Source organism: Phocoena sinus, chromosome 3 (assembly GCF_008692025.1).
Source record: "Phocoena sinus isolate mPhoSin1 chromosome 3, mPhoSin1.pri, whole genome shotgun sequence".
NCBI lineage: Eukaryota > Metazoa > Chordata > Mammalia > Artiodactyla > Phocoenidae > Phocoena > Phocoena sinus.
In genome coordinates this window covers 12,412,245-12,432,880 of record NC_045765.1, presented here as the reverse complement: position 1 = coordinate 12,432,880, position 20,636 = coordinate 12,412,245, and the positions used below count along the sequence as shown (strand labels likewise).

Genomic DNA, 20,636 nt, shown 5'->3' with positions numbered 1-20,636 from the left:
CAATTTCGATTTGCATTTCCATAATAACCACTGAAGTAGGGTGTCTTTTCATGCCCTTGTTGGCTATTTGTGTATCTTCTTTGGAGAAATATCTCTTCATATCCTTCACTCATTTGGATTGTTTGTCTTCTTGCTTTCCTGTAGCACTTTACATCTCTGGCAGCGCACCATGTGCATTTTCCCACTGTGTGTGGCCCGGTAGTGGGGGATGGGTGGCTGCTCCAGACCGCAGAATGTCTGCTTCAAGTGTCCACTGCTGTGTCCCCTTTGTGTCTGGGTCTGCACCTCGCACACAGTAGGCCCTTAATAAATGCTTGTTGCATGCATGAGTGAACGGATCGTTTTGTACTCCTGCTCTGTAATTCTTGCAAAGTTTGAAATATCAAAACTGAAAATGGTTTCAAAGTTAACACATTCCCGATAGATCCAGAATATAAGAGTGAATGAGGTCGACACGGCCTCCTGCAAGCCATCTCTGTCTTAATGCATTTGGGCCTGAAAGACAGCATAGTCATCACCTAGGCTTTACAGATGAGGAAACTGAGACACAGAGAGGTTAAGTAACTCCCTAGGTCACGCAGCAAACACAGACAGCCTAGCTCCCACCCACTGCTTTATATTGCTTCACAGAAATGTTATAGATCCCACTGGTTTTGAATTTCCAGGTCTCTTCTCTAATTTGGGGAGCCATTTTTTTCAGGTTTCAAAATTTTGGGGTCTTTTGGGAAAAGTTTGTGGGCCTTGAGGCCTCAGCCCAGTGCCTGATGGGTAAAATGACCCCAGGGGAGAGAACAGGGTGACCCTTCAGCAACAGGTGGCTTCTTCCTTTGCTGTGTGGCTTTGGGTAAATCCCTTAACCTCTCTGGGCCTCCTCATCTATAACAGGAATCGGTTTATTCATTCATTTATTCACCAGGCTTTGGCCCAACACACCCAGCCTTTTTCATCATCGCCAAAGTTAGAGTGAATTTTCCATGTTTTACAGGTAAGAAAACGTCTCACATTGGGATAGCTGGGGCTCAGTGATTTGTTTGGAACAGAGTCCTTGCTCTGTTCTGGGTGTTGGGGATACACAGATGTAAGATAGTGGCATTTATTCATTCGAAAAACATTGATGGGGACCCGTGCCCCCCTGGCTCTGGGGACCCAGTGGTGACAAAGGCAGGTCCAGGTTGCCCTTCTGGGGAGGAGGTGAAAACACACGCTAAACCAGCCAAATAAAGGGGCAATTCTATGCAATGGCCAAAGGTCATTACAGCCCTCTCTTAGACTTCACAATTATTTGATGGAGGCTGGGGGGTAGTGTCACAGATACCACAACCTGGCACTCCCTTTGAATATGGGGGTGATTCTCTGGTTTTGGGGTGTCTGGTTTCAATTTGGAAATTTAACCCTGCAAGTTGGCAACACTCTGTAGGTGACACTCTGAGAGTGATCTTGTCTGCCTTGGCCAGACGCCAAGCTGTCCCTTCCTCACCTTAGCTGTGACAAGCAGGAGTAGAGATGGGGATGGGAGGTTTGATCCCTATCTACCAGGAGGGAGACTCAGAGACGGCCAGTGACCTGTCCACATCACACAGCCTGACAGGACAGGGAGCGGACTTCCCTACCTCGCTGCCCAGGGGGCAAAACCTGGCCACTCTCATTCCGTGCTGGCTGAAATAATAGTAAAGATATGGATGGGAGGTGTGTCCTGTGGTTTGCTCTCGGGAAGGATGTTTTTTAACTTCTTTTAAAGGCTGTCGGTGAGCCAGCGACCTAAGAATTTAAGAGCCATTATCACACAGGGTTTAACACAACCATTTCACAGATAGGCCTAATTAAGGTCAATGAAGGGCAAGAAGTGTCTGGAACCAGAGCAGGTGGCATCACCGACCTGAGCCTCAATTTCCTCACCTGGAGATTGGGGGTTAGGGGTGAGCAAGAAATGAGGCACTTGTCCAGTCCCTAGGCCTCCAGGGCCTCCCAAATCCCGGAGTTGCACCGCCCTCCTAGCACACCCTTTCCGGAGACTGGGAACAGGTGTGGACTGCACCTCATTTGCATGTTTGGCCCCGCCCCGAGGGCGCACCTCCCCATCTCGCCGCCAGGCGGCGCCAGAGGCAAAATGAAGAGGTTCATGCGCGGAGCGAGCTCCGGCTCTGGGTCCTTGGCTGACCTGCCAGGTAGGACCTTGCCTTACTGTCATTTTCCAGAGGAAAGAAAGGAGGCGTAGAAAGGGGAGGTGACTGTCCTACAGTCACACAGCCGGGAAGGGGCTCCAGACTAGGGTTTTTGATTTCTATATTCTGCTGTCTCCTCGTGAATCCCCAGGGTTCACCAGGGACAGGGAGACTCTGAGCCCTCGCTGAAGGTCCTGGACCCAGCGCACACGACACCAAATATTGAACTGCATCCCGTGCAAACTACAAATCTGTTGTTAAAGGATTGCTGTAGTTTTGCGCATGAAGCATGTGAACAACGCCATTTAGTGCACGGTGGGCCGAGCGTTCTCAGCACCATCATTTGATTTTGGTTTGCATTTTCCCATTTTGGAACTTGTAACCACCCCTCCTCTCCAAGTCTTAAAAGTATTTCTAGAGGCCCTTGAAAAGCTCTCCCTGCTTCACCACCCCGGCCGCTGGAGAACCAAGACAGGTCCTGCCTGGGCCTGCCAGGTCCTCGCGGGGGGGGGGAGGGAGGCCTCACACTGAAACCTCCGTCATCGGCCCTGCGCTAGGTCTCACCCTCCACCTGTGGCGGGGGTGGGGCGTCCGAACTACCTCAGGTCCCGCCCTGCTTCTCCCCCGCCATCTCATTACACAGCCCCTCGCCCCCACTGAATCCTGAGGGTGTGGAGGGTGGGCCGCAAAAAAGACCCTTACTGCTCCCCACTTCTCGGCCTTTACTCTGCATCCGGGGAGCTCAGAGCAGCTCCACCCTCACCGCCCCTCTGCTCTTCGGGCAGGGCTCAGAATACAGACCGCCTCCCCAGCCCGCGGCTCCGGCCTGACGCTACGTCCCCTCCCTCCTCCTAGCCTGAACTCAGAATGGTCCCCTCCCTTCACCCCGACCCCACTTCCAGTCCCGCTGGGGCTCATCAGAGATTCTGCTTGCTCTAACCGTCAGCCTTCCACCATGGGGCCTCAAAACAGCCCCCCGGTCCCGCCCACTACCGGGAGGTCGGGGGGTGGGGGTGGGATGAGGGCTTATCACAGACTCGCCGCTGTCTGCCTGTTCTGTCCTACCGGAGGGTTCAGAGCAGACCCCCACCCCCTAGCCCCACCCACCCTAGGGGAGGGGGAAGGACTCCTCATAGACCCGCCCCTGTCTGTTCTCTCCCACCAAAGGGATCAGAACAGCCCCACTGACCCGCCCTCGGCCCCGCCCTCCTGGCCGGGGTCGCCCCCTCTACCCCGGCCTCGTACGCCCCGCGCAGCCGGGTCCACTCTGTACTTGCGGCGGCGCAGTGGTTCGGTGAGGCTCCGCGGCGCGGGGTCGTCCAGGTCCTCTGGCAGCAGGAAGCTGCGGTCCAGCACCTCAGACGCCTCTTGCCAGTTGGCGAAGCAGGCTGGGCCCAGGCGCCGGATCTCGTCGGCCGCGTCGAGCGTGAGCACATCCCCACTCGGCTTGAGCACCACGACCGCCGGCAGGCGCTCCACGGAGAACCGGCGCCCGAGGTCCCTGCGGGGCGGGCGGGTCAGTCCGGTCGGACCCTCGTCCTTGACCCTATGCTGAGGAGCCCCACATCCCTCCTCCCAGTACTTACTGAGCGCCTTCTGTGTGCACTGTCCCATGCCGGCCTCTGGGGATGCCCAGGAACCAGAACAGGCCAGGCCACACTGGCCTCTGGGCTTTGGCTCCAACACCCCAGACATGCTCCCACCACAGGGCCTTTGCACTGGCCATGTCCTCTGCCTGGAGCACTCTCTCCAGACATCTGCGGATTAAGACCCTGTATGCTGCAGACACCTAACCTTAAATCTCAACGCCTCTCTTTCTCTCCGCTGATGCGCGGCTCTCAGCATCCAACACACGGCATAGTTTATTTCTCCTGTTTGTCATTTTCTCCCACAATAGAAAGTAGCGTCACTAGGGCACAGATTTCTGTCCCTATTCACGAGTGTCCCCAGTGCCCGAAACAGTGCCGGGCACAGAGTAGATGCTCAGGAAATGTGTGTGGGATGAATGAATAAACACTGACAGATTCCATAAAGAGATACTAAACTGAGTAAAGGGCTTATGGTCAGAGAGGACCTCTTTGAGGAGGTGACCCTGGAGCTGAAATCTGCAGGAAGAGGAAGGGGAGAACTGGGGAGAGTTTTCCGGCTGTGCAAAAGCCTGAAGGTCAGAGGGAGATTGGAGTGCAGCATTGGTCATAAAGGCCCTGCAGGGCCATGGTAAGGAGTTTTTGATTTTGTTTTCTGTATGAGAGAGAGCCAGTGAAAAGCCATCCACAGGAGACCCCCAGACCAAACCTCCCATCTAGGCCAAAGCCCCACACGGTCATCATGGAGTTAAGTAGGCTACCAGACTGGTCCCATCACCCATGATTCTTAACTTCCACCCACGGGGTTCTTGGGTGGCCCTTTTCCAGGCCTCCTTACAGAGACACATAGTATTGATACTTGCAAAATCCCACAGGAGTAGGTTGCCAGACTTAGCAACTAGAAATACAGGACACCCTGTGTGAATGAATTTGAACTTCATGTAAACAACAAATAACTTTTTATAAGTATGTCCCTGCATCACGTGGGACACAGTTATACTCAAAAATTCTTCATTGTTTACATGAAATTTATATTCAACTGGGTGTCCTGTATTTTATCTGGCAACCCTGTGTGTGGGAGGGGTAGGGGGTGGGGACTCGCTCACCCTGTCTGGATACTTGCCTGGGTGAAGGCTTTGTGGAGAGGACCCTGCCTCAAACAAGGTCAATGTTTGGCTATGATCCCCTTACAGCTGGCATTTCTTCCCCCAGGGGAGGGAAATGTTCAGCATTTGGGGAAAAGAACCTCCTCAGCTGCAGAAGGCTGTGGGAGTGAGCAAGTGTGCCAACTCTGATAATGTTGGGTGGGGATGAAGGTCTCCGTAACCAGAAACTTCTAAGTTTTGTAACAAAATTGATGACATCAGTAAAATGGCACAAAGTCTGCGACTCACTTTGAAATGGTTCAGCACGAACTCCACGTGCATGGAGATAAAGCAAATGGCAAAAATGCCCAAGGGTTTCATTGTGTGCTCCTTCCAACTTTTTGGTATCTTTGAAATTTTTCTTTTATGTTTCCTTTGGCCATGCCACACGGCTTGCAGGAAACTTTTCATAGTAAAAAATTGGGGTTTAAAAAGAATGAGGGACTTCCCTGGTGGCGCAGTGGTTAAGAATCCGCCTACCAGTGCAGGGGACACGGGTTCAAGCCCTGGTCCGAGAAGATCCCATATGCCGCGGAGCAACTAAGCCCGTGCGCCACGACTACTGAGCCTGTGCTCTAGAGCCTGCGAGCCACAACTACTGAAGCCCACGTGCCTAGAGCCCGTGCTCCGCAACAAGGGAAGCCACCGCAATGAGAAGCCCGGGCACTAAAATGAAGAGTAGCCCCCTGCTCGCCGCAGCTAGAGAAAACCCGTGCACAGCCACAAAAACCCAACACAGCCAAAAATAAGGAAATAAAATAGAAATAAATTTATAAAGTAAATAAATAAAAATGAAAGTCTCACTGTTGAAAAGGGGAAAGTTTGCAAAGAGCCACAAACAATCACACTGTTTATTGGGCAGCTCCTTGGACAGCTGGAACTCAACCATCTCTCTCTCTCTCAGCTCCAGTGCCCTCCATGGCTCCCAGCTACTCTGAGGATCACATCCACGCTCATTAGGTGGCATTTGGGGCGCTGCTCCACATGCTGCCTTCTTACTCCTGGTATGACTGTTCCCTGAATTGGCTGTTCTTTCCCTGAAATCCTCCGAGCCTTTGTCTGGGTTACATCCTCTGCCTGGAAACCCTTCCCTTTCCTCACTTTTTACCCTCCTATCCTCCTTGTCCTTGGTGGTGGTGGGGGGGTGTCTCTCTTTAAAGCCATTTCCTCTGGGAAGCATCCCCTGACCCCCAAATCTCAGCAAGGTCTCCCCATGATATTTCCACATGACATACTCCCTTTGTCCTTGGGAAGTACTGCAGTTGTTTATTATGTATTTATCTGAGTGTTTGAGTCTTTGTTTCACGTTTGTGCTCCCCCCTTCCCAGGTTGTAAACTCCCCAGGGAGCTGGATGGAAATGGGCATATGTACCCCTCCCCCGGCCCTCCCCCCCAGTTCTCTGTTCTGATTGGCCTACAGAGGGTGCTCATCAACTTCAGATGGAACAGATACCTCAGTAAACAAATACTTCACTTTCAGTAGAAACAGCCCCTCCTCCAGGAAGCCCTCCCTGACCTCTCCTCTCACCTCACCTCCTCAGGTCATCCTCGAAGGGCAAGAAGAGCCACTTCTTGGGCATGTCCCTGAGGAACAGGTCCTGCTGCTCCTCTGTCGAGTCCTGGGACACGTACACCAGAGCCAGCTGGGCTGCCCGCAACACGTAGAACTCATCCGTGAGCCGCACAAAGAAGTCCCTGAGGATGGGTGCAAAGGCCTGGCACTTCGGGCACGAGCCGGCACCAAAGAACAGCAGCACCAGTCGGTTTTCCAGCCGGCGGCTAAGCTCGGCCTCTGTGTCCAACTCATCCTGGTCACTGTTGTTTCGGATCAGGACACGGCCAGAGAACAGGCAGGCCATGGCAACCCTGGCTGGGTGCTGGGGACAGGGCGCAAGGACCTTGTGTGACCCCGAGCCTGCTGACTGGCTGCTGTCCCAGGATTAGGAATTTTTAGGAGGCCAGTTTAGAACCTCACTAATCTGCCTAACCTCGACCTGATTCTTTGCTGCCTCTGAGGGCAGGGGCTCAGCTGCTCATGGGCCTGTCTCAGCAGACAGCTGCTAAGGCATTAAAAAAAACAGGCTGACATACTGGTGTGAAAATATTTTGTTAAATTGTGATGTAAAAAGATACGTGCCTCTTCGTGAATGCATTCGGTAATCCTAAACCACAGGGCTCAACTAATTAATAACAGTGATTTCTAAGTCGAGATGAGCATAAATGATATTTCAAGGTGTCTGCCTGCCATGACCAGGATGTCCTGTGAAATTATCTTTGATTTACACAGGTGACAAAGTCACAGAGCTGGCCAATATCTGCTTTGATAGGACATGAGAAAACAGGCTAAATTCCGGTTAGAAATTAATAAGAATAAACGTTTTTTTCTTCCCTTCGCCCTCCTGAATTCTGTCTGAACAGCCCACCTTAAGATTCCATGGTGAGTAAGGGTGAAAATCATGGTCACGGTATTTTGTGGCCCTCTCCCACCAAGCGCTGGGAACTAGTTCTCCTCTCCTTGAAGCCAGGTTGGCTCCCAACTTGCTTTGACTGATAGAATGTGGTGGAAGGTGTGAGTTCGCAGGATAAGCCTTATTCTCACCTCCCACTTTCACTCTTTTGGAATGTGGCCTCCAGACGCCCCATGTAAGGAAGCTGATCTAGCCCAGAGGTTGGCAAACTTTTTATGTAAAGGGCCAGGGAGTAAATATTTTTGACATTTTAGGCCACAGAATTCTGCTACAACTTTGAATTCTCTTATTGTGCAAAAGCATCTCTAGACAATATGTACATTAATTTGTGTGTCTGGGCTCCAATAAAACTCTATGTACAGACACTGAAATTTGAATTTCATATGTCGTGAGGCATCAATCTTTCGATTTTGTTTTCAACCGTTGAAAAATGTAAAAACCATTCATAGCCGCAGTGAGCAGGATTTGGCCTGCGACCCGTTCTAGCCTATTGGTTGAGAGGCCACATGCAAGAGAGCTAGGTGCCCAGCCAACTGCCACACGTGTGATCTTCCAGCCCAGCCACTGACAGAATGTAGCACAGTGACTGTGCCAGGTGAGACCAGCAGAGGGACGCCCAGGTGTTACTGACCAGTTCTTGGCCTCTTTAATCAACAGAAATTGATCAGAGGCCAGACAAGAAGTTCAGGCAAGGCTTTACTGGGGCCCCTGCTGCAGGCCCCTACTTGCAGAACCAGGAACAGTTTCCCTTGCTGGCTTGCTTGCTGAAGTGGGGGCGAGCTGGTTCCTTATATGGGGTGAGGGGAGGGGTGTGTCCAAGGGTTGGGTCGGAGGGGCGGCTTTGGTGGTTTGCCCACCCCTTTGGTGGTGGTGTGTGCAGGGGGCATGTGCTGTACCCCGCTTTTGCTCCCAGCTCTTCAGAAGCGGCAGTTGGGGTTTTTTGGTCTTTTTGTATCTTGTCCATAGTTTGCCCTAACTGTGCGTGCAAGCAGTTCTTTTTAGTCCCTTATAGTTTCTTTGTATTCATATTTTATTGCTTGAGGAGACTTTTGCCCAGGTGCAAGCACTGCAGCAAAGGGTCCCAGGCCCCAGGTCCCAGCCTGTCTCACAGGCAACCCATGGGATCCTGAGAAATAGTTGCTTAGCCTTGGATGAAGCCACTCAGTTTGGGTGTGATTTGTTATACAGCAATAGGTAACCAGAACACCAGGTCTTGAGGACTTTTCTGGACCTGGGGAGATGTGAGAGACGGAAAGAAACTTAGTATTGGCTTTAAACAATAAAAAAGAAAACCACAAAATCCTCATTCTCAAGAGTTTAACCTACCTTGTCAAGGCTCTGTGACTGGGCCCATCCCTGATGGGCCACCTTTCATTCTGATAGGGATAGAGTAAGATACTTACACAGCTAGAAATCCCACTAGGGGAAGATAGAGAAGGACTTCAGGAGGTCACCGTAAACTAGACCTCAACCAGGAAATGCCCAGGTCATCTGGCAGATAAATCAGAACATTTTGAAACTAAACACTTACTTAGGCCACTACCACGGAAAAAATGGATACAAGACCTGCATTTGGCATTGTGAGGTCTGTAAGATAACCTGCCCTGAAAACTGCATTCCGGCTCAGTAGCTTACAGAGGAATATGGGGGAAAGGTGAAATAAACTAGGGGAAAGGTGACATTATACTGAAACCTGAGATAAATTAGCATATTTTAGTATATGTTATCACCTTTTTACTAATAGATTGGATTGGCCAAAAAGTTCGTTCTGGTTTTTCTGTAAGAGGCTATGGAAAGACCCGAACCAAATTTTTGGCCAGCCCAATACATATGATTTAAGTAGCGCTATGACAGTCCCAATTAGACCATACAAGCTTAAAGGAGGAGCTAATGAGGTAAGCCTTGACATCTACCCAAGAATGAGGAAGAAGGGGGTCTTCTTCCCTACCTACTTTTTCTTTGATTATGAAAATGTAGCCACCTTTGTTCTCAGGACAGCAGAGCTCCCTTGCCTGCCAGCTTGTATCCTTCACAACACTCCTATAGTACTAAATCCACTTCTTGGCACTTCCCTGGTGGTGCGGAGTGGGTAAGACTCTGCATTCCCAATGCAGGGGGCCTGGGTTCGATCCCTGGTCGGGGAACTAGATCCCACATGGAGGCCGCAACTAAGAAGTCCGCGTTCTCATGCCACAGCTAAGACTGGCGCAGCCAAAAAAAAACCCACCCCACTTCTTACCTATCACTTTGCCTCTCGTTGAATTCTCTCTGCACCAAGACACAAGAATTGGAACTTCAGTAAGCCCTGAGACCAGGCGTGAAGTTTCAGCTGGGAGATTGCGGGTTCAAGTCCCATCTGCCAGAGATTGTGGGTTGGAGTCCCATCTGAGGTGTGCTGTTTCAATTCCCTTTAAAATTTCCTGGTTAGATTTTCCTCTGTCTGCCAGAACCATGGGAAGTCCCAGCTTATTGTGAATTCAAGAGATTACTGAGAGCAAAATTATCTCAGCAATGGAGAACTCTTCTAAGATGTTTACAAGGTATGAAATAAAGGGAAACCTCACAAAAATGGAGTTGGGAGGCCAGAGGGGGAGCTCTCAAGCAGTATTACTCAAGGTCAATTACAGGAAGAACTGTCAATTACAGGCCCCAACAGAAGAATCATCAATAGGAAGGAATCACCAATTACAGGCACCAAAAGAAAGGATGTACATTGAATCTCCTACAAGAAATCAACTACCCCAGGAACTCAGCCAATGAGAAACTCTCATCACCCTGAACACTCACTTTTCTCCAGTGGATTTTCCTTCCAAACAGTGCCTCTAAACTTCCTCCTTTTTCTTTTTAAGTAAATTTTTTTTAGTTTAATTTTTATTTATTTTTGGCTGCGTCGGGTCTTCGTTGCTGTGTGCGGGCTTTCTCTAGTTGCGGCGAGTGGGGGCTACTCTTCGTTGCGTTGGGTGGGCTTCTTTTGTTGTGGAGCACAGGCTCTAGGCACACGGGCTCAGTAGTTGTGGCTCGTGGGCTCTAGATTGCAGGCTCAGTAGTTGTGGCACACGGGCTTCGTTGCTCTGCGGCATGTGGGATATTCCCGGACCAGGGCTCGAACCCATGTCCCCTGCATTGGCAGGTGGATTCTTAACCACTGCGCCATCAGGGAAGCACCCCCTCCTTTTTCTTTATAAAATAATGTTCCTCTCCTTTTTGTTGTCGTTGTTGTTGTTGGACTTGTCTGTGGTTTTCGCTGTAGGTTGCTTGTCCTGAATTGTAATTCCATGCTATTTCCCCATAAACCCATCTTTGCTGGTAAAATAACTTTTATTTTTCAGGTCAACATAGGTGCCAGCCTTGTGTGCTCAGAACAGCCCTACAAGACGTATATGGTTTTACTCCCTTTTGCAGGTTTTACTCCCTTTTGCAGGTTTTACTCCCTTTTGCAGGTGAAGCACAGAGCCTGGGAGAAGTCACCTAGCAAATGATGCCTGTCAGGCTGCAGAGTCCATTCCAACTTAACTGGGCCTTTCAACTATCCCAGAATTTCCAAACTGTAGCCCCCATGCAGTTGGGGCCAGGTCATTCTCTGTGGTGTGGGGCTGTCCTGAACATTGTAGGACATTTAGCAGCATCCCTAGCCTCTACTCACTAGATGCCATAACACCCCTATCCCCACCACACCCGGTCCCACGTTGTAACAATTAAAAATGTCTCGGGCTTCCCTGGTGGCGCAGTGGTTGAGAGTCCGCCTGCCGATGCAGGGGACTACGGGTTTGTGCCCCGGTCCGGGAAGATCCCACGTGCCGCGGAGCGGCTGGGCCCGTGAGCCATGGCCGCTGAGCCTGCGCGTCCGGAGCCTGTGCTCCGCAACGGGAGAGGCCACAACAGTGAGAGGCCCGCGTACCGCAAAAAAAAAAAAAAAAAAAAGTCTCCAGGTGTCACCAAGTGTCCAAAGGAGCAGGATTGCCCCCTAGTTGAGAATCACCGCTCTAACTGGTCACCCTGCTTATATTGGGTTGACTGGTGTCCCTTAAAGAGATATATCCAAGCCCTAACCCCCAGAACCTGTGAGTGTGACCTTATCTGGAAAAGAGTCTTTGCAGATGTAATTAAATTAAGGATCTCAAGATGAGATGATCCTGGATTATCTAGGTAGGTCCTAAATCCAATGACAAGTGTTCTTATAAGAGGCAGAAGAGGAGAGGACACAGACACACAGGGAGAAGGCCATGTGAAGATAGAGGCAGAGATAGGAGTGATATGGCCAGAAGTCAAGGAACGCCTGGAGCCACCGGAAGTTGGAAGAGGCAGGGAAGGGTCCCTGGAACTTTCAGAGGGTATGAGCCTGTTGACACTTTGATTTCTGACTCCTGGCTTCAGGAAGAACTGAGAGACAATACATTTCTGTTATTTTAAGCTACTCAGTTTGTGGTACTTTGTTATGGCAGCCCCAATAAACTAATACCCCTACTGTAGTGGGCACTTGAATTTGGCGCAGAGAAATGGCTCCCTCCCGCATGGCGCTCATGTTCTTCTGATAGTGTGATTCCCATGCTTTGATCTTCCGGTTATTTTATTTCAACGTGTGCTTCATCCCTCTTGTTCTTCCAGAAAGTTCCAAGAACTCCCTTTGCTGTGGCCTGCAGACCCATGTGGTCAGCCGGGGAAGGGAGATACCCATCATTCTGTGCCCCCCACCTACTGTGTGCCTGCTTACTCTCCAGACCAGAAGCCCCTTGTGAGCCTTTCTGCACAGTGCGCGCGGGAGGTGGGCGTTACCACCCAGAGGGCGACCAGTGTGCTGAGGGGAGAGGTGACCTGCCCAAGGCCACCCAACTGGAGAGGCTCAGAGCCTGCTTTGGCCCTGAAAGCTGAGTTCTGTCCCTCTGTCCAGGCCTCAGTTTCCCCTCCTGTGAAACAGGGATAGGATCGTTCCTTAACCAGTCACCTGGAATCCCTGGGGAGAGTTACGCTTTTGGAATTGGGAATTTTTCAGATCTTAGGAAGGTAACAGGGCGAAAGCTGCCATGTGTTGTGTGATGTCCCTGGGGGGTATGGGGAAGCCCCTATGTAAAGGGATAAATAAAGGATAAACAGGGGTAAAAAGGGATCATTGATCACTGAAAACAGCCAGGGTCAGTGCCGCGGAAGTGGTCCCTCCGCCGGAGTACTGGCACTACCTTAAGAAAAAGTTGGGTTTGCAGAGCCTTTTTGGGGATTTGGGGATTGCTGACTGAGGAGAAGAGTATCTCCGTGCAAAGCATTTGGGATCTTAGTTCCCCAACCAGGGATGGAACTTGCGCCCCCTACAGTGGAAGCACAGAGTCTTAACCACTGGACCACCAGGGAAGTCCCACGTGTACGATTTTTTTTTTTTTTCCCGTTACGCGGGCCTCTCACTGCTGTGGCCTCTCCCGTTGCGGAGGCCTCTCCCGTTGAGGAGCACAGGCTCCGGATGCACAGGCTCCGGATGCGCAGGCCCGGCGGCCGTGGCTCACTGACCCAGCCACTCTGCGGCATGTGGGATCTTCCCGGACCGGGGCACGAACCCGCGTCCCCTGCATCGGCAGGCAGACTCTCAACCACTGCGCCACCAGGGAAGCCCCCACGTGTACTATTTAGTCGGGGCTCAGTAAACTTGGTAAGATGGAGGGAGGAAGAGAGAGAAGAAAGGGGGAAGGGGAGGAAGGGAGGGGAAGAAGAAAGAGGAAGAAGGGAGGAGGAGGGAAGGCAGGAGGATAGGGGAAGAAGGGGAAGAGGAGTAGTGGGGAGGAGGAAGTGGGGAAGGGGAAGGAGGAGTGGGTGGAGGAGGGGGAGAAGGTGAGCAAAGGGGAAGTGGAAGAAGGCTAAGGGGGGGCCTTGAAGAGGGGAAGGAGAAGGGGGAGGGGGAGAGAGGGAGGAAGGGGGGAAGTAGGGGGAATCAGGGCAAGATGGAGAAGAGGGAGGAGAAGTTTAAGGAAGAGTGAAAGGGGAGGAGGAGGGTGAGGAAGGGGAGCAAGCTGTCTGCCCACATTTGTGAATGAATGAATCTCAACTCCAGCTAGTGTGACAGTTCCAGGCCTCAGTTTCTTTACCTGTAAAGTGGGGTGATCACAATACTGCTACGTGGCAGGATAAGAGTGCTGCTGTAGTTACTGGGCATTGCTGACTCCACTGACCCCCCCGTTTAAGAAAGTAGGGGATCAGTGACTGGCCTCCTCGTCCCCATTTTACCCACCCTAGGTGGCCCGCAGGGACCAATGGCTGCATGGGTGCGCTAGCGCACACGCGCGCGCACCTGTGTGTGTGTGTGTGTGTGTGTGTGTGTGTGGAGGGGAGCGCCTGACCGGTCCTGTCCTCTAAATGGTGCTGGAAGCAGGCCCTGGCCACCTCCCAAGGAGAGTGCTGAGAAGGTCGGCCAAGCTGCGCAGAAAACAAGCAGGGTGGGGTGCGCAGAGGGGCAGAGGAAAGGGGAGTTTGGAGAGAAGGAGCCAAAGCAGAAGCCCACCTGGGCACAACGCAGTCCGAGCAGGTCCCAGGAGTCTGCAGAAGCAGAAGCCCCGGAGGGGAGTCCTCTGTCTTGTACTCACTGTCGCTGCCTGAGCTCTGGTAACCCTCGACAGAGCAGCCAAAGCCTGAGGGTCTGTGAGCGGCTCCAGGTCAGCCAGGGAACAGGGTGGTGGGCAGCGAGGCCAGCACTGGCCAGCACCTGATCAGGGGGAGGGCTTTAGGGTCTCTAGGTTAGCATTTAGGACCTTGGGATGCAAATAAGGGACTCGGGGGTTCCTGTGGAAGGGTGGGGAACTGGTGTGTGGATTTTGCCCTCCCTGGGCTGCTGCGGTGAGACCTAACTGACAAGATTTCGGGATATGGATTTGGGATTAGTTGGGTCCTTGGAATATATCTTTTTTTAAAAAAATTACTTTATTTATATTTTTTATTGTTGGCTGCGTTCGGTCTCTGTTGCTAAGCGCGGGCTTCCCCTAGTTACTGGGAGCTGGGGGCCACTCCTTGCTGTGGTGCGTGGGCTTCCCCTTGCGGTGGCTTCTCTGGCTGAGGAGCACGGGCTCTAGGAGCACAGGCCTCAATAGTTGTGTCACGTGGGCTCAGCAGCCGTGGCTCACGGGCTCCAGAGCGCAGGCTCAGTAGTTGTGGTGCAGGAGCTCAGCAGCTCCGTGGCATGTGGGATCTTCCCGGACCAGGGCTCGAACCCGTGTCGACTGAACTGACAGGCAGATACTTAACCACTGTGCCACCAGGGAAGTCCATTGGAATATATCTTTAAGACTGAGGTAGGGGTTGGATATTTTGGGGCCCCTAGGCTGTGAGTTTAGTACTCCCCAGGTCTCTGGAGTCCGAAGAGGCTTTGGGGATTGGATTTAGAATAAACTGGGGCAAGAACCCAGTACACGTACGCCCTGAATGTGAACTGAGAGTTGCTAGTCCCCCGGGGTAGGAATTCTGGTTCCCAACTACGGCTTGGGCCGGGAGCGCCCGGGAGCCAAACCTCTCTCGGCTGAGGGACGCACGTGTTTCCTAATCGCCGGCAGGGATAGGACGGGGGAGCTGGGAGGCCGGCGAAGTTTGGTTGTCATGGAGACAGCCGCCTTCCTCGCCAGGCGTTCTAGCCCCTGGGTCTCGCTGGCCGTCGTCACTCTGGCCAGGGTGGCCTCTCTATGGTCGTGGCCTCCGGAAGGGGGCGGGCGTCGGCTCTGCGGCTGTGCGGCAGAGCGGTTCTAAGCCAGACAGTTCGGAAGAGAGCCGGCCTGGGAGGGCAGGTGGGGCGGGGCCTAGGGTGCTAGGAGTGAGGCGGAGGGTGGTGACTGGGCCAAAGCCTGAGGGCGGGGCCGGTGACCGGGGTGGAACTTGGGCAGGGGAATACGGGCTAGGCCCAGGACTGGGGGCGGGGCTTGAGCTACTGCAGCCCAGAGTGGGTGCGGCGTGTGCTTGTGGACGGGGCCGTAGGCCTAACCTAGGGGCAGAACCTGGTCCAGGGCGGGCGGGGCTCCGGAATGGGGCCTGTGCTTACGGGCGGGGCCGGAGACCTAACCTGGGGGCGGGGTCAAGCCAGTGGAGGTGGGGCGGATAGAGGTGGGACCTGGAGGAAAGCCCAGGACCTGAGTCTGTGGTGGGGCCAAGGTGGACTCTAGGCTTGGGGGCCAAGTCGTTAGGATAGAGCTTGGGTCCAGCGTACAGCTGCTAAGTCGAGGCATGGGATGGGGCTTGCCAGTGACTGACGGAATGGAAGAGCTATGCCTGGGGGCGTGGAGATACACTAATGATTGGCAGAAAAGCCTGGGCCGGGCTAGGAGCAAGGAGGCCTGTGCCCACTTTGGGATGGGGCGGAGCCTGTCTGAGACATGCCCAATCCCAGGTATGGCGCGGGGGGCCGGCTCCAAGCGGGAGCGGAGCGCGACATCTGGGCGGGGTTGGGTTGGCCGTGGGGCGGGGCTCGGGCGGGCCGTGGCCTCACAGCTCTCCGCCTCCCCAGGATGCGGGCTCCAGGTGCGGGTTCGGCCTCCGTGGCCTCACTGGTGCTGCTGTGGTTGCTCGGACTGCCGTGGACCTGGAGCACAGCGGTGGCGCTCGGCGTGTACGTAGGCGGCGGCGGATGGCGTTTCCTGCGCATCGTCTGCAAAACCGCGAGGCGGGACCTCTTGTGAGTGCAACCCGGGCCTGATACAAGGGCTGGGGTCGGGGGCGGGCTGAGCGCCCAGGGGGGCGAACGGAGAGGGCTGAAAGGGCAGCGTGGGGGACCTTGAGGGCTTAGAGGGGGGAGGTTTTGGAGACTGGGGGCGGGGTTTGGGTGAGGGCGGGGCTGGGGGCGGGGCTTGGACCTGAAACGAGTGGGTTGGGGGACTCTGAGGGCACCAGCAGGGGACATCTTGAGGGATTCCCTGGAGGGAGATGAGTAGATTTCAATGTCCTTGAGCCTGCGTGGGTGACCTCAGGGCTCTGGACGGCAACTTGGGGGTACTAGGGCAGCGAGTAGGACTTCCAGAGAGCTGAGGCTGATTGGGAGGCCGTGCGTGTTTGGGGGGGTCTCTATGGGGCTTTGGTGACTGTGGGAGGGATCTGGGGCGTCTTCAGGGACTCCGGTAGGTCCCTAGGAGTTCTCAGGGGGACTTTCTCAAGGAGAATGAAAGGGCTTCCTGGGGCATGTGTAAAGGGCTTTTAGAGCCTTTGAAGGGTGTTTGTCTCCTCAGGGTCATTTACAGGTCTCTCTGTGGTCGGGGTGCTCTTTGAGAGTTTGAGGTCTGTGCGTGACTTTGGGGGTTCAGAATCTGTGGAGAGGTTGCTGTGTATTCCAAGATTTGCTCTCTGGTGACTGAGAATCTCTGGGGAGGGGATTCTGGTGGTGTTTGCAGGCATCCTTGGAAGGTCTCTGGGGTATCTCTAGCGGCTTCCTCAGAGAAGCTGTTGGGAGTCCTCCTGGGGTGAAATAAGTGCTTCTGGGCATTACCACCGGAGCAAATCTCAGGAACAGCCTCCATGTGGAAGTCCCTGAGCACTTGCTATGGGTCTGCCAGTCTTGGTGCCCATGGGGAGGTGGGAGGACTAACCCATTGTAAGGGTGAAGAAACTGAGGCTCTGTGAGCAGCAGGGATGGTGTGCAGCTGGAAAAACCTCCACTGCAAATTGACTGGTTCTGAACCTTCTAGAACCTGACCTTTCTTTTCCATGCCCTGGCCCCGGCCCCTGCCCCTGCCCTTGGTTTTCTGACATGCAGATTGGACTGTGCTCTCTGTTCAGACACCCTCCACAACCTCCATCCTCTGCAGTAGAAAAGACTCAGCCTCCAGCTGGGTACTTGAGGTCCTGACAATCTATTCCCTGCCCACTTGCCACTCCCCACCTCTCCATAGGTTCATCTGGCCCCCAGATCAACTTGCCTTGTCAGGCTCAGGCTGCTTTCCTCTGTCTGGAATACACTGGCCCTCCTTTTGCCTGGCAACACCTTATGATGTTGCCTCCCTCAGGGGACCCTTTGCTGAATTTTCCTGCTCAGCACCCTCCCATGGCTCCTTGTTGCTCTTAGAATCTAGACCACATGAGGTTTCTGACCATGTTCCCAACCTCCTGTCCTTTCCTTTGTCACTCTTCCAGCTACACTGGCCTCCTTGCTGTTCCTAAACACACTCGTATTTATTCCAGCCCCAGGGCCTTTGCATTTGCTATACCCTCTGCCCAGATCACTCTTCCCCTGCTCTTCATTTTCATCATGCCATGGCTTAAATGTCAGCTTGTCAGACAGCTCTCCCCTGACCCTATGTCTCTGTAGACCCTCCCACCTTGTTGCTCTGTGGCAGAATGGCCGAGATTTACACAGGGCTTCCTCTGTGTGAGGCACTCTGCTAAGCATGGCTTCTTCAAGTCCTCCCAACCACCCTGAGAGGTTGGGTACCCTCTTGTCCCATCTTACAGATGAGCAAACTGAGGCACAGCATAGTTTTTGTCCCTTGCCCAAAGTCACACAGCTGGCCAGTAGTGGGGGCAGGATTTGAACCCAGGCAGTGTGGCTCCAGAGCTTGACTTGTAACCACTAGTGGCATCAGTCACTTGTAATTATCATATGTGTCTGCTTTCTTGCTTTTTAATTTTGGGGTCTCTTTCCCCCCACTAAACTGTGGGCCCTGTTGGGGGGCCAGCACAGATGGAGACCGTGTTGGACTTTGTGCTCCTGTGGCCCTGGTCTTCCGTCAGGGCGGCACACAACAGGAGCGCAGGGTATATTTTTTGGATGGCAGGTCTTCACTCCTTCCTCTTTTGGATGGCAGGTCTTCACTCCTTCATGCCCAAGGAAGGGGATATCTGTGACCAGCTCTGTCTTCCCTGGGACAGGACAGAAGCTGGGTCCACTCCGAGTCCCCAACACAGAGCTTGACACACTTTCTGTAGGAGGCAGCCTGGAAGATGGCCCCACCTCCCAGTCTTCCCACCTTTGTATGATCCCTTCCCTTTGAGTGTGGGCTGGACCTAGTGACTCACTTCTAATGAACAGAATACAGCAAAAGCAATGGGATATTACATTCTGAGATTAGGTAATGAAAAAGACTGTGGCTTTCCATCTTGGGTTCTCTCTCATGGGTCACTCCCTCTGGGGGAAGCTAGCTGTCATGTAAGGCAGCTCTGTGGAGAGTCTCACATGAGTGAACTTGGAAATGGATTCTCTCCCAGTGAAACCTTGAGATGATCACAGCCCCTGCTGACACCTTGATTACAGCCTCACAAGACACCCTGAGCCAGAACCACCCAGCTAAGCTGCTTCTGGATTTGTGACCCACAGAAGCTGTGAGATAATCAGTGTTTGCTCTTTTCAGCTAGTAATTTTGGCTACAATTTGTTACACAGCAATAGCTAACTAATGCAGCTTATGTAACACCCACCCACCTCTGTTACCAGGTTTGTTCTAGTGTTCTCACAGTCCTGTAAGGAAGGAATGCTTACTAATCCCATTTTGTGGTTGGTGAACCACAGCACCAAGAGGGAGGTCATTTGTCCAAGAACACAGAGCTGTGGAGCGGCAGGACTCCAGAGTATGTGTTCTTAGCTACTGTGTTGTGCTGGGGTGGTGGTGCAGGCCGGCTGCATTTAGAACCTAGGTTCAGAAATATTTAAGCACCCAGCCTCAGTTCTTCTAACTCGTCTTCTATTTTCCTCATGAAATCTGATCACATTCATCTGTGTTTCTTTCTTCCTGCCCCGGTGTCCTAGAGCTCAGGGTGAAAGCAGGAAGGGGCAGAAGGAGCAGAGGGGCAAGAAGAGGCCTCAGGAAGGGCCCAAAGGTGGACAGTGGCCTCTTTGTCCCCTGGGTGGGGGTGGCTTGTGCTGCTGCCAGGGTGGGGGTGGCCCAGACATGTGGCCCAGACATGTGGCTGGAGCCCAGTGCTGAAGTCCACTGCCCGCCCGTGTGGGTGTGCTCCAGAGAGGCTGGGGGCGAGGGCGGGAGGGACAGGCCGTGAAGACTGGGCCCCATTGTGAATGCTTGAGTAACCTGAGCACGAACCACTGCAGCCTCAGTCGAGTTTCTCTGCTGTGCTGTCTGTGGACAGGGAGCACTCCTGCGGGAGCTGCTTCCTGTGCTTCCTACCCTTGCTGATGGCCCTCTCCCCATGGCTGTAACACTAGCACCCTTTCATGGGGTTCTTGGGGTGCTCTACTGAAGCTCTTAGAGGAGAGCTGGGCACATAGTAGGCACCCAGACTTGTTGGTGCTGATCGCCTTCACCCAGCAGTGGGTACCTCAGAGGTTAGGTGCTTGGTGGCTAGAGCCGGAGCGTCTAGCTGTGGCCCTCACTCTGCGCCTTGCTAGCCCATGAAACATCACCCTCTGAGTCTTAGTTCCTTCATCTCTAAGAGTACATCTTGTGCATCCTCTCTTCTTTAAGAAAACATGAATTGAGCACCTGTTGTGTGCAGCACGGGCACTTGTTCGGTCACGTGGTACGTGGTGACTGTTTGGGAGCAGGCCCGAGGAGGAACAGAGGGACCCTGCCAGGGGGCCTGGTCTGTGTTGTTCTGTCCTCTACTTGCTGTGTGACCTTGGGTGTGTAATTCACCTCCCTGAGCTCCCAGCTCATCCACCATCTGACATGGGGATTTTAGAACCCTACTTTGGAGGGTGGCCGTAAGGTTAGCTCAGTAAATGCTGAGGCTGCTCACCGTAGCAACTCTATTTATTCGTTGAATGGTTGAGATATCAGGATCTGACCAGGGAGGTGGATGTATAAGCAGCTAACTTTTAATATTTTACATTTTCAGTTATTTTTTTGGTAACAGTTAATACATAACACAGGTACAAAATTTACATGTTAGAGAGAGGTTTGCTGTGAATGCTGCCCTCTCTCCACTGCCCCCAGCCCTGCAGTTCCCCTCCTCAGAGGCATCTTGTGTCTCTTTCCCAAGAAATACATGTGGACCTCTTCTTGTTCTTGTTGCTCACAAATGGCCACACATTCTCCATCATATTCTTCACCTCCAGCTTGCTTTCTTCTCTCCACTTTCACTTGAAATTTTTGCTTTTATTAACGTCATGTAGGCTTCGAGATGAAAGACTCTAGCCTTCAAGTGGCAGCTGCCAGCCCCACCCTCTACCCACATTTTCCCTTCCCTTCCAGGAGTGATTCTTACCTCTCCTTTGAATCTTTTGGACTTCACCTGCACGTCTCTAAATGGCTTATGTGACAAATCTGCATTTTTTCACTTTGAGACTAGATCTGTCATCTCACACCATGGAAGATGAGGGTTTGGCATCCCTTTATCCCACTGTCCTCACTCTCTTCCTGTCCCCGTGCATGGTGTA

The 20,636-nt window shown here is 52.9% G+C and overlaps 2 protein-coding genes across 8 annotated transcripts in view; one reads left to right on the top strand and one right to left on the bottom strand.

Annotated features, from left to right (window-relative positions):
• Window positions 1-3,332: 3,332 nt before the first annotated feature.
• Window positions 3,333-7,227, bottom strand: NXNL1 (nucleoredoxin like 1). Its single transcript, XM_032626473.1, has 2 exons — window positions 6,427-7,227; window positions 3,333-3,663 (listed from the first exon to the last, which is right to left on the bottom strand). The coding sequence occupies exons 1-2, from the start codon at window positions 6,750-6,752 to the stop codon at window positions 3,333-3,335; spliced, it is 657 nt and encodes a 218-aa protein (XP_032482364.1). The 5' UTR covers window positions 6,753-7,227.
• Window positions 7,228-13,732: 6,505 nt separating this feature from the next.
• SLC27A1 (solute carrier family 27 member 1) overlaps window positions 13,733-20,636 on the top strand; it is a 31,228-nt gene continuing 24,324 nt past the window's right edge. For 2 of the 7 annotated variants that reach the window (XM_032627938.1, XM_032627936.1), the window contains exons 1-2: window positions 13,733-13,747; window positions 15,826-15,993. In XM_032627938.1, the coding sequence (XP_032483829.1) occupies window positions 15,827-15,993 (167 nt within the window). In that variant the 5' untranslated portion in view covers window positions 13,733-13,747; window position 15,826. Of the gene's footprint in view, window positions 13,748-13,894; window positions 13,994-15,094; window positions 15,113-15,445; window positions 15,709-15,784; window positions 15,994-20,636 lie in introns of those variants that run through there. The other 5 variants (XM_032627939.1, XM_032627941.1, XM_032627937.1 and 2 more) reach the window with 5 other exon arrangements.

Excerpts from the sequence above, each read along its gene's own strand:
- NXNL1 (XM_032626473.1), bottom strand. The coding sequence starts at position 6,752 with ATGGCCTGCCTGTTCTCTGGCCGTGTCCTGATCCGAAACAACAGTGAC. Across the intron at positions 3,664-6,426 it reads TTCGAGGATGACCTGAGGAG|GGACCTCGGGCGCCGGTTCT; the intron begins GTGAGGTGAGAG and ends CCCGCCCCGCAG.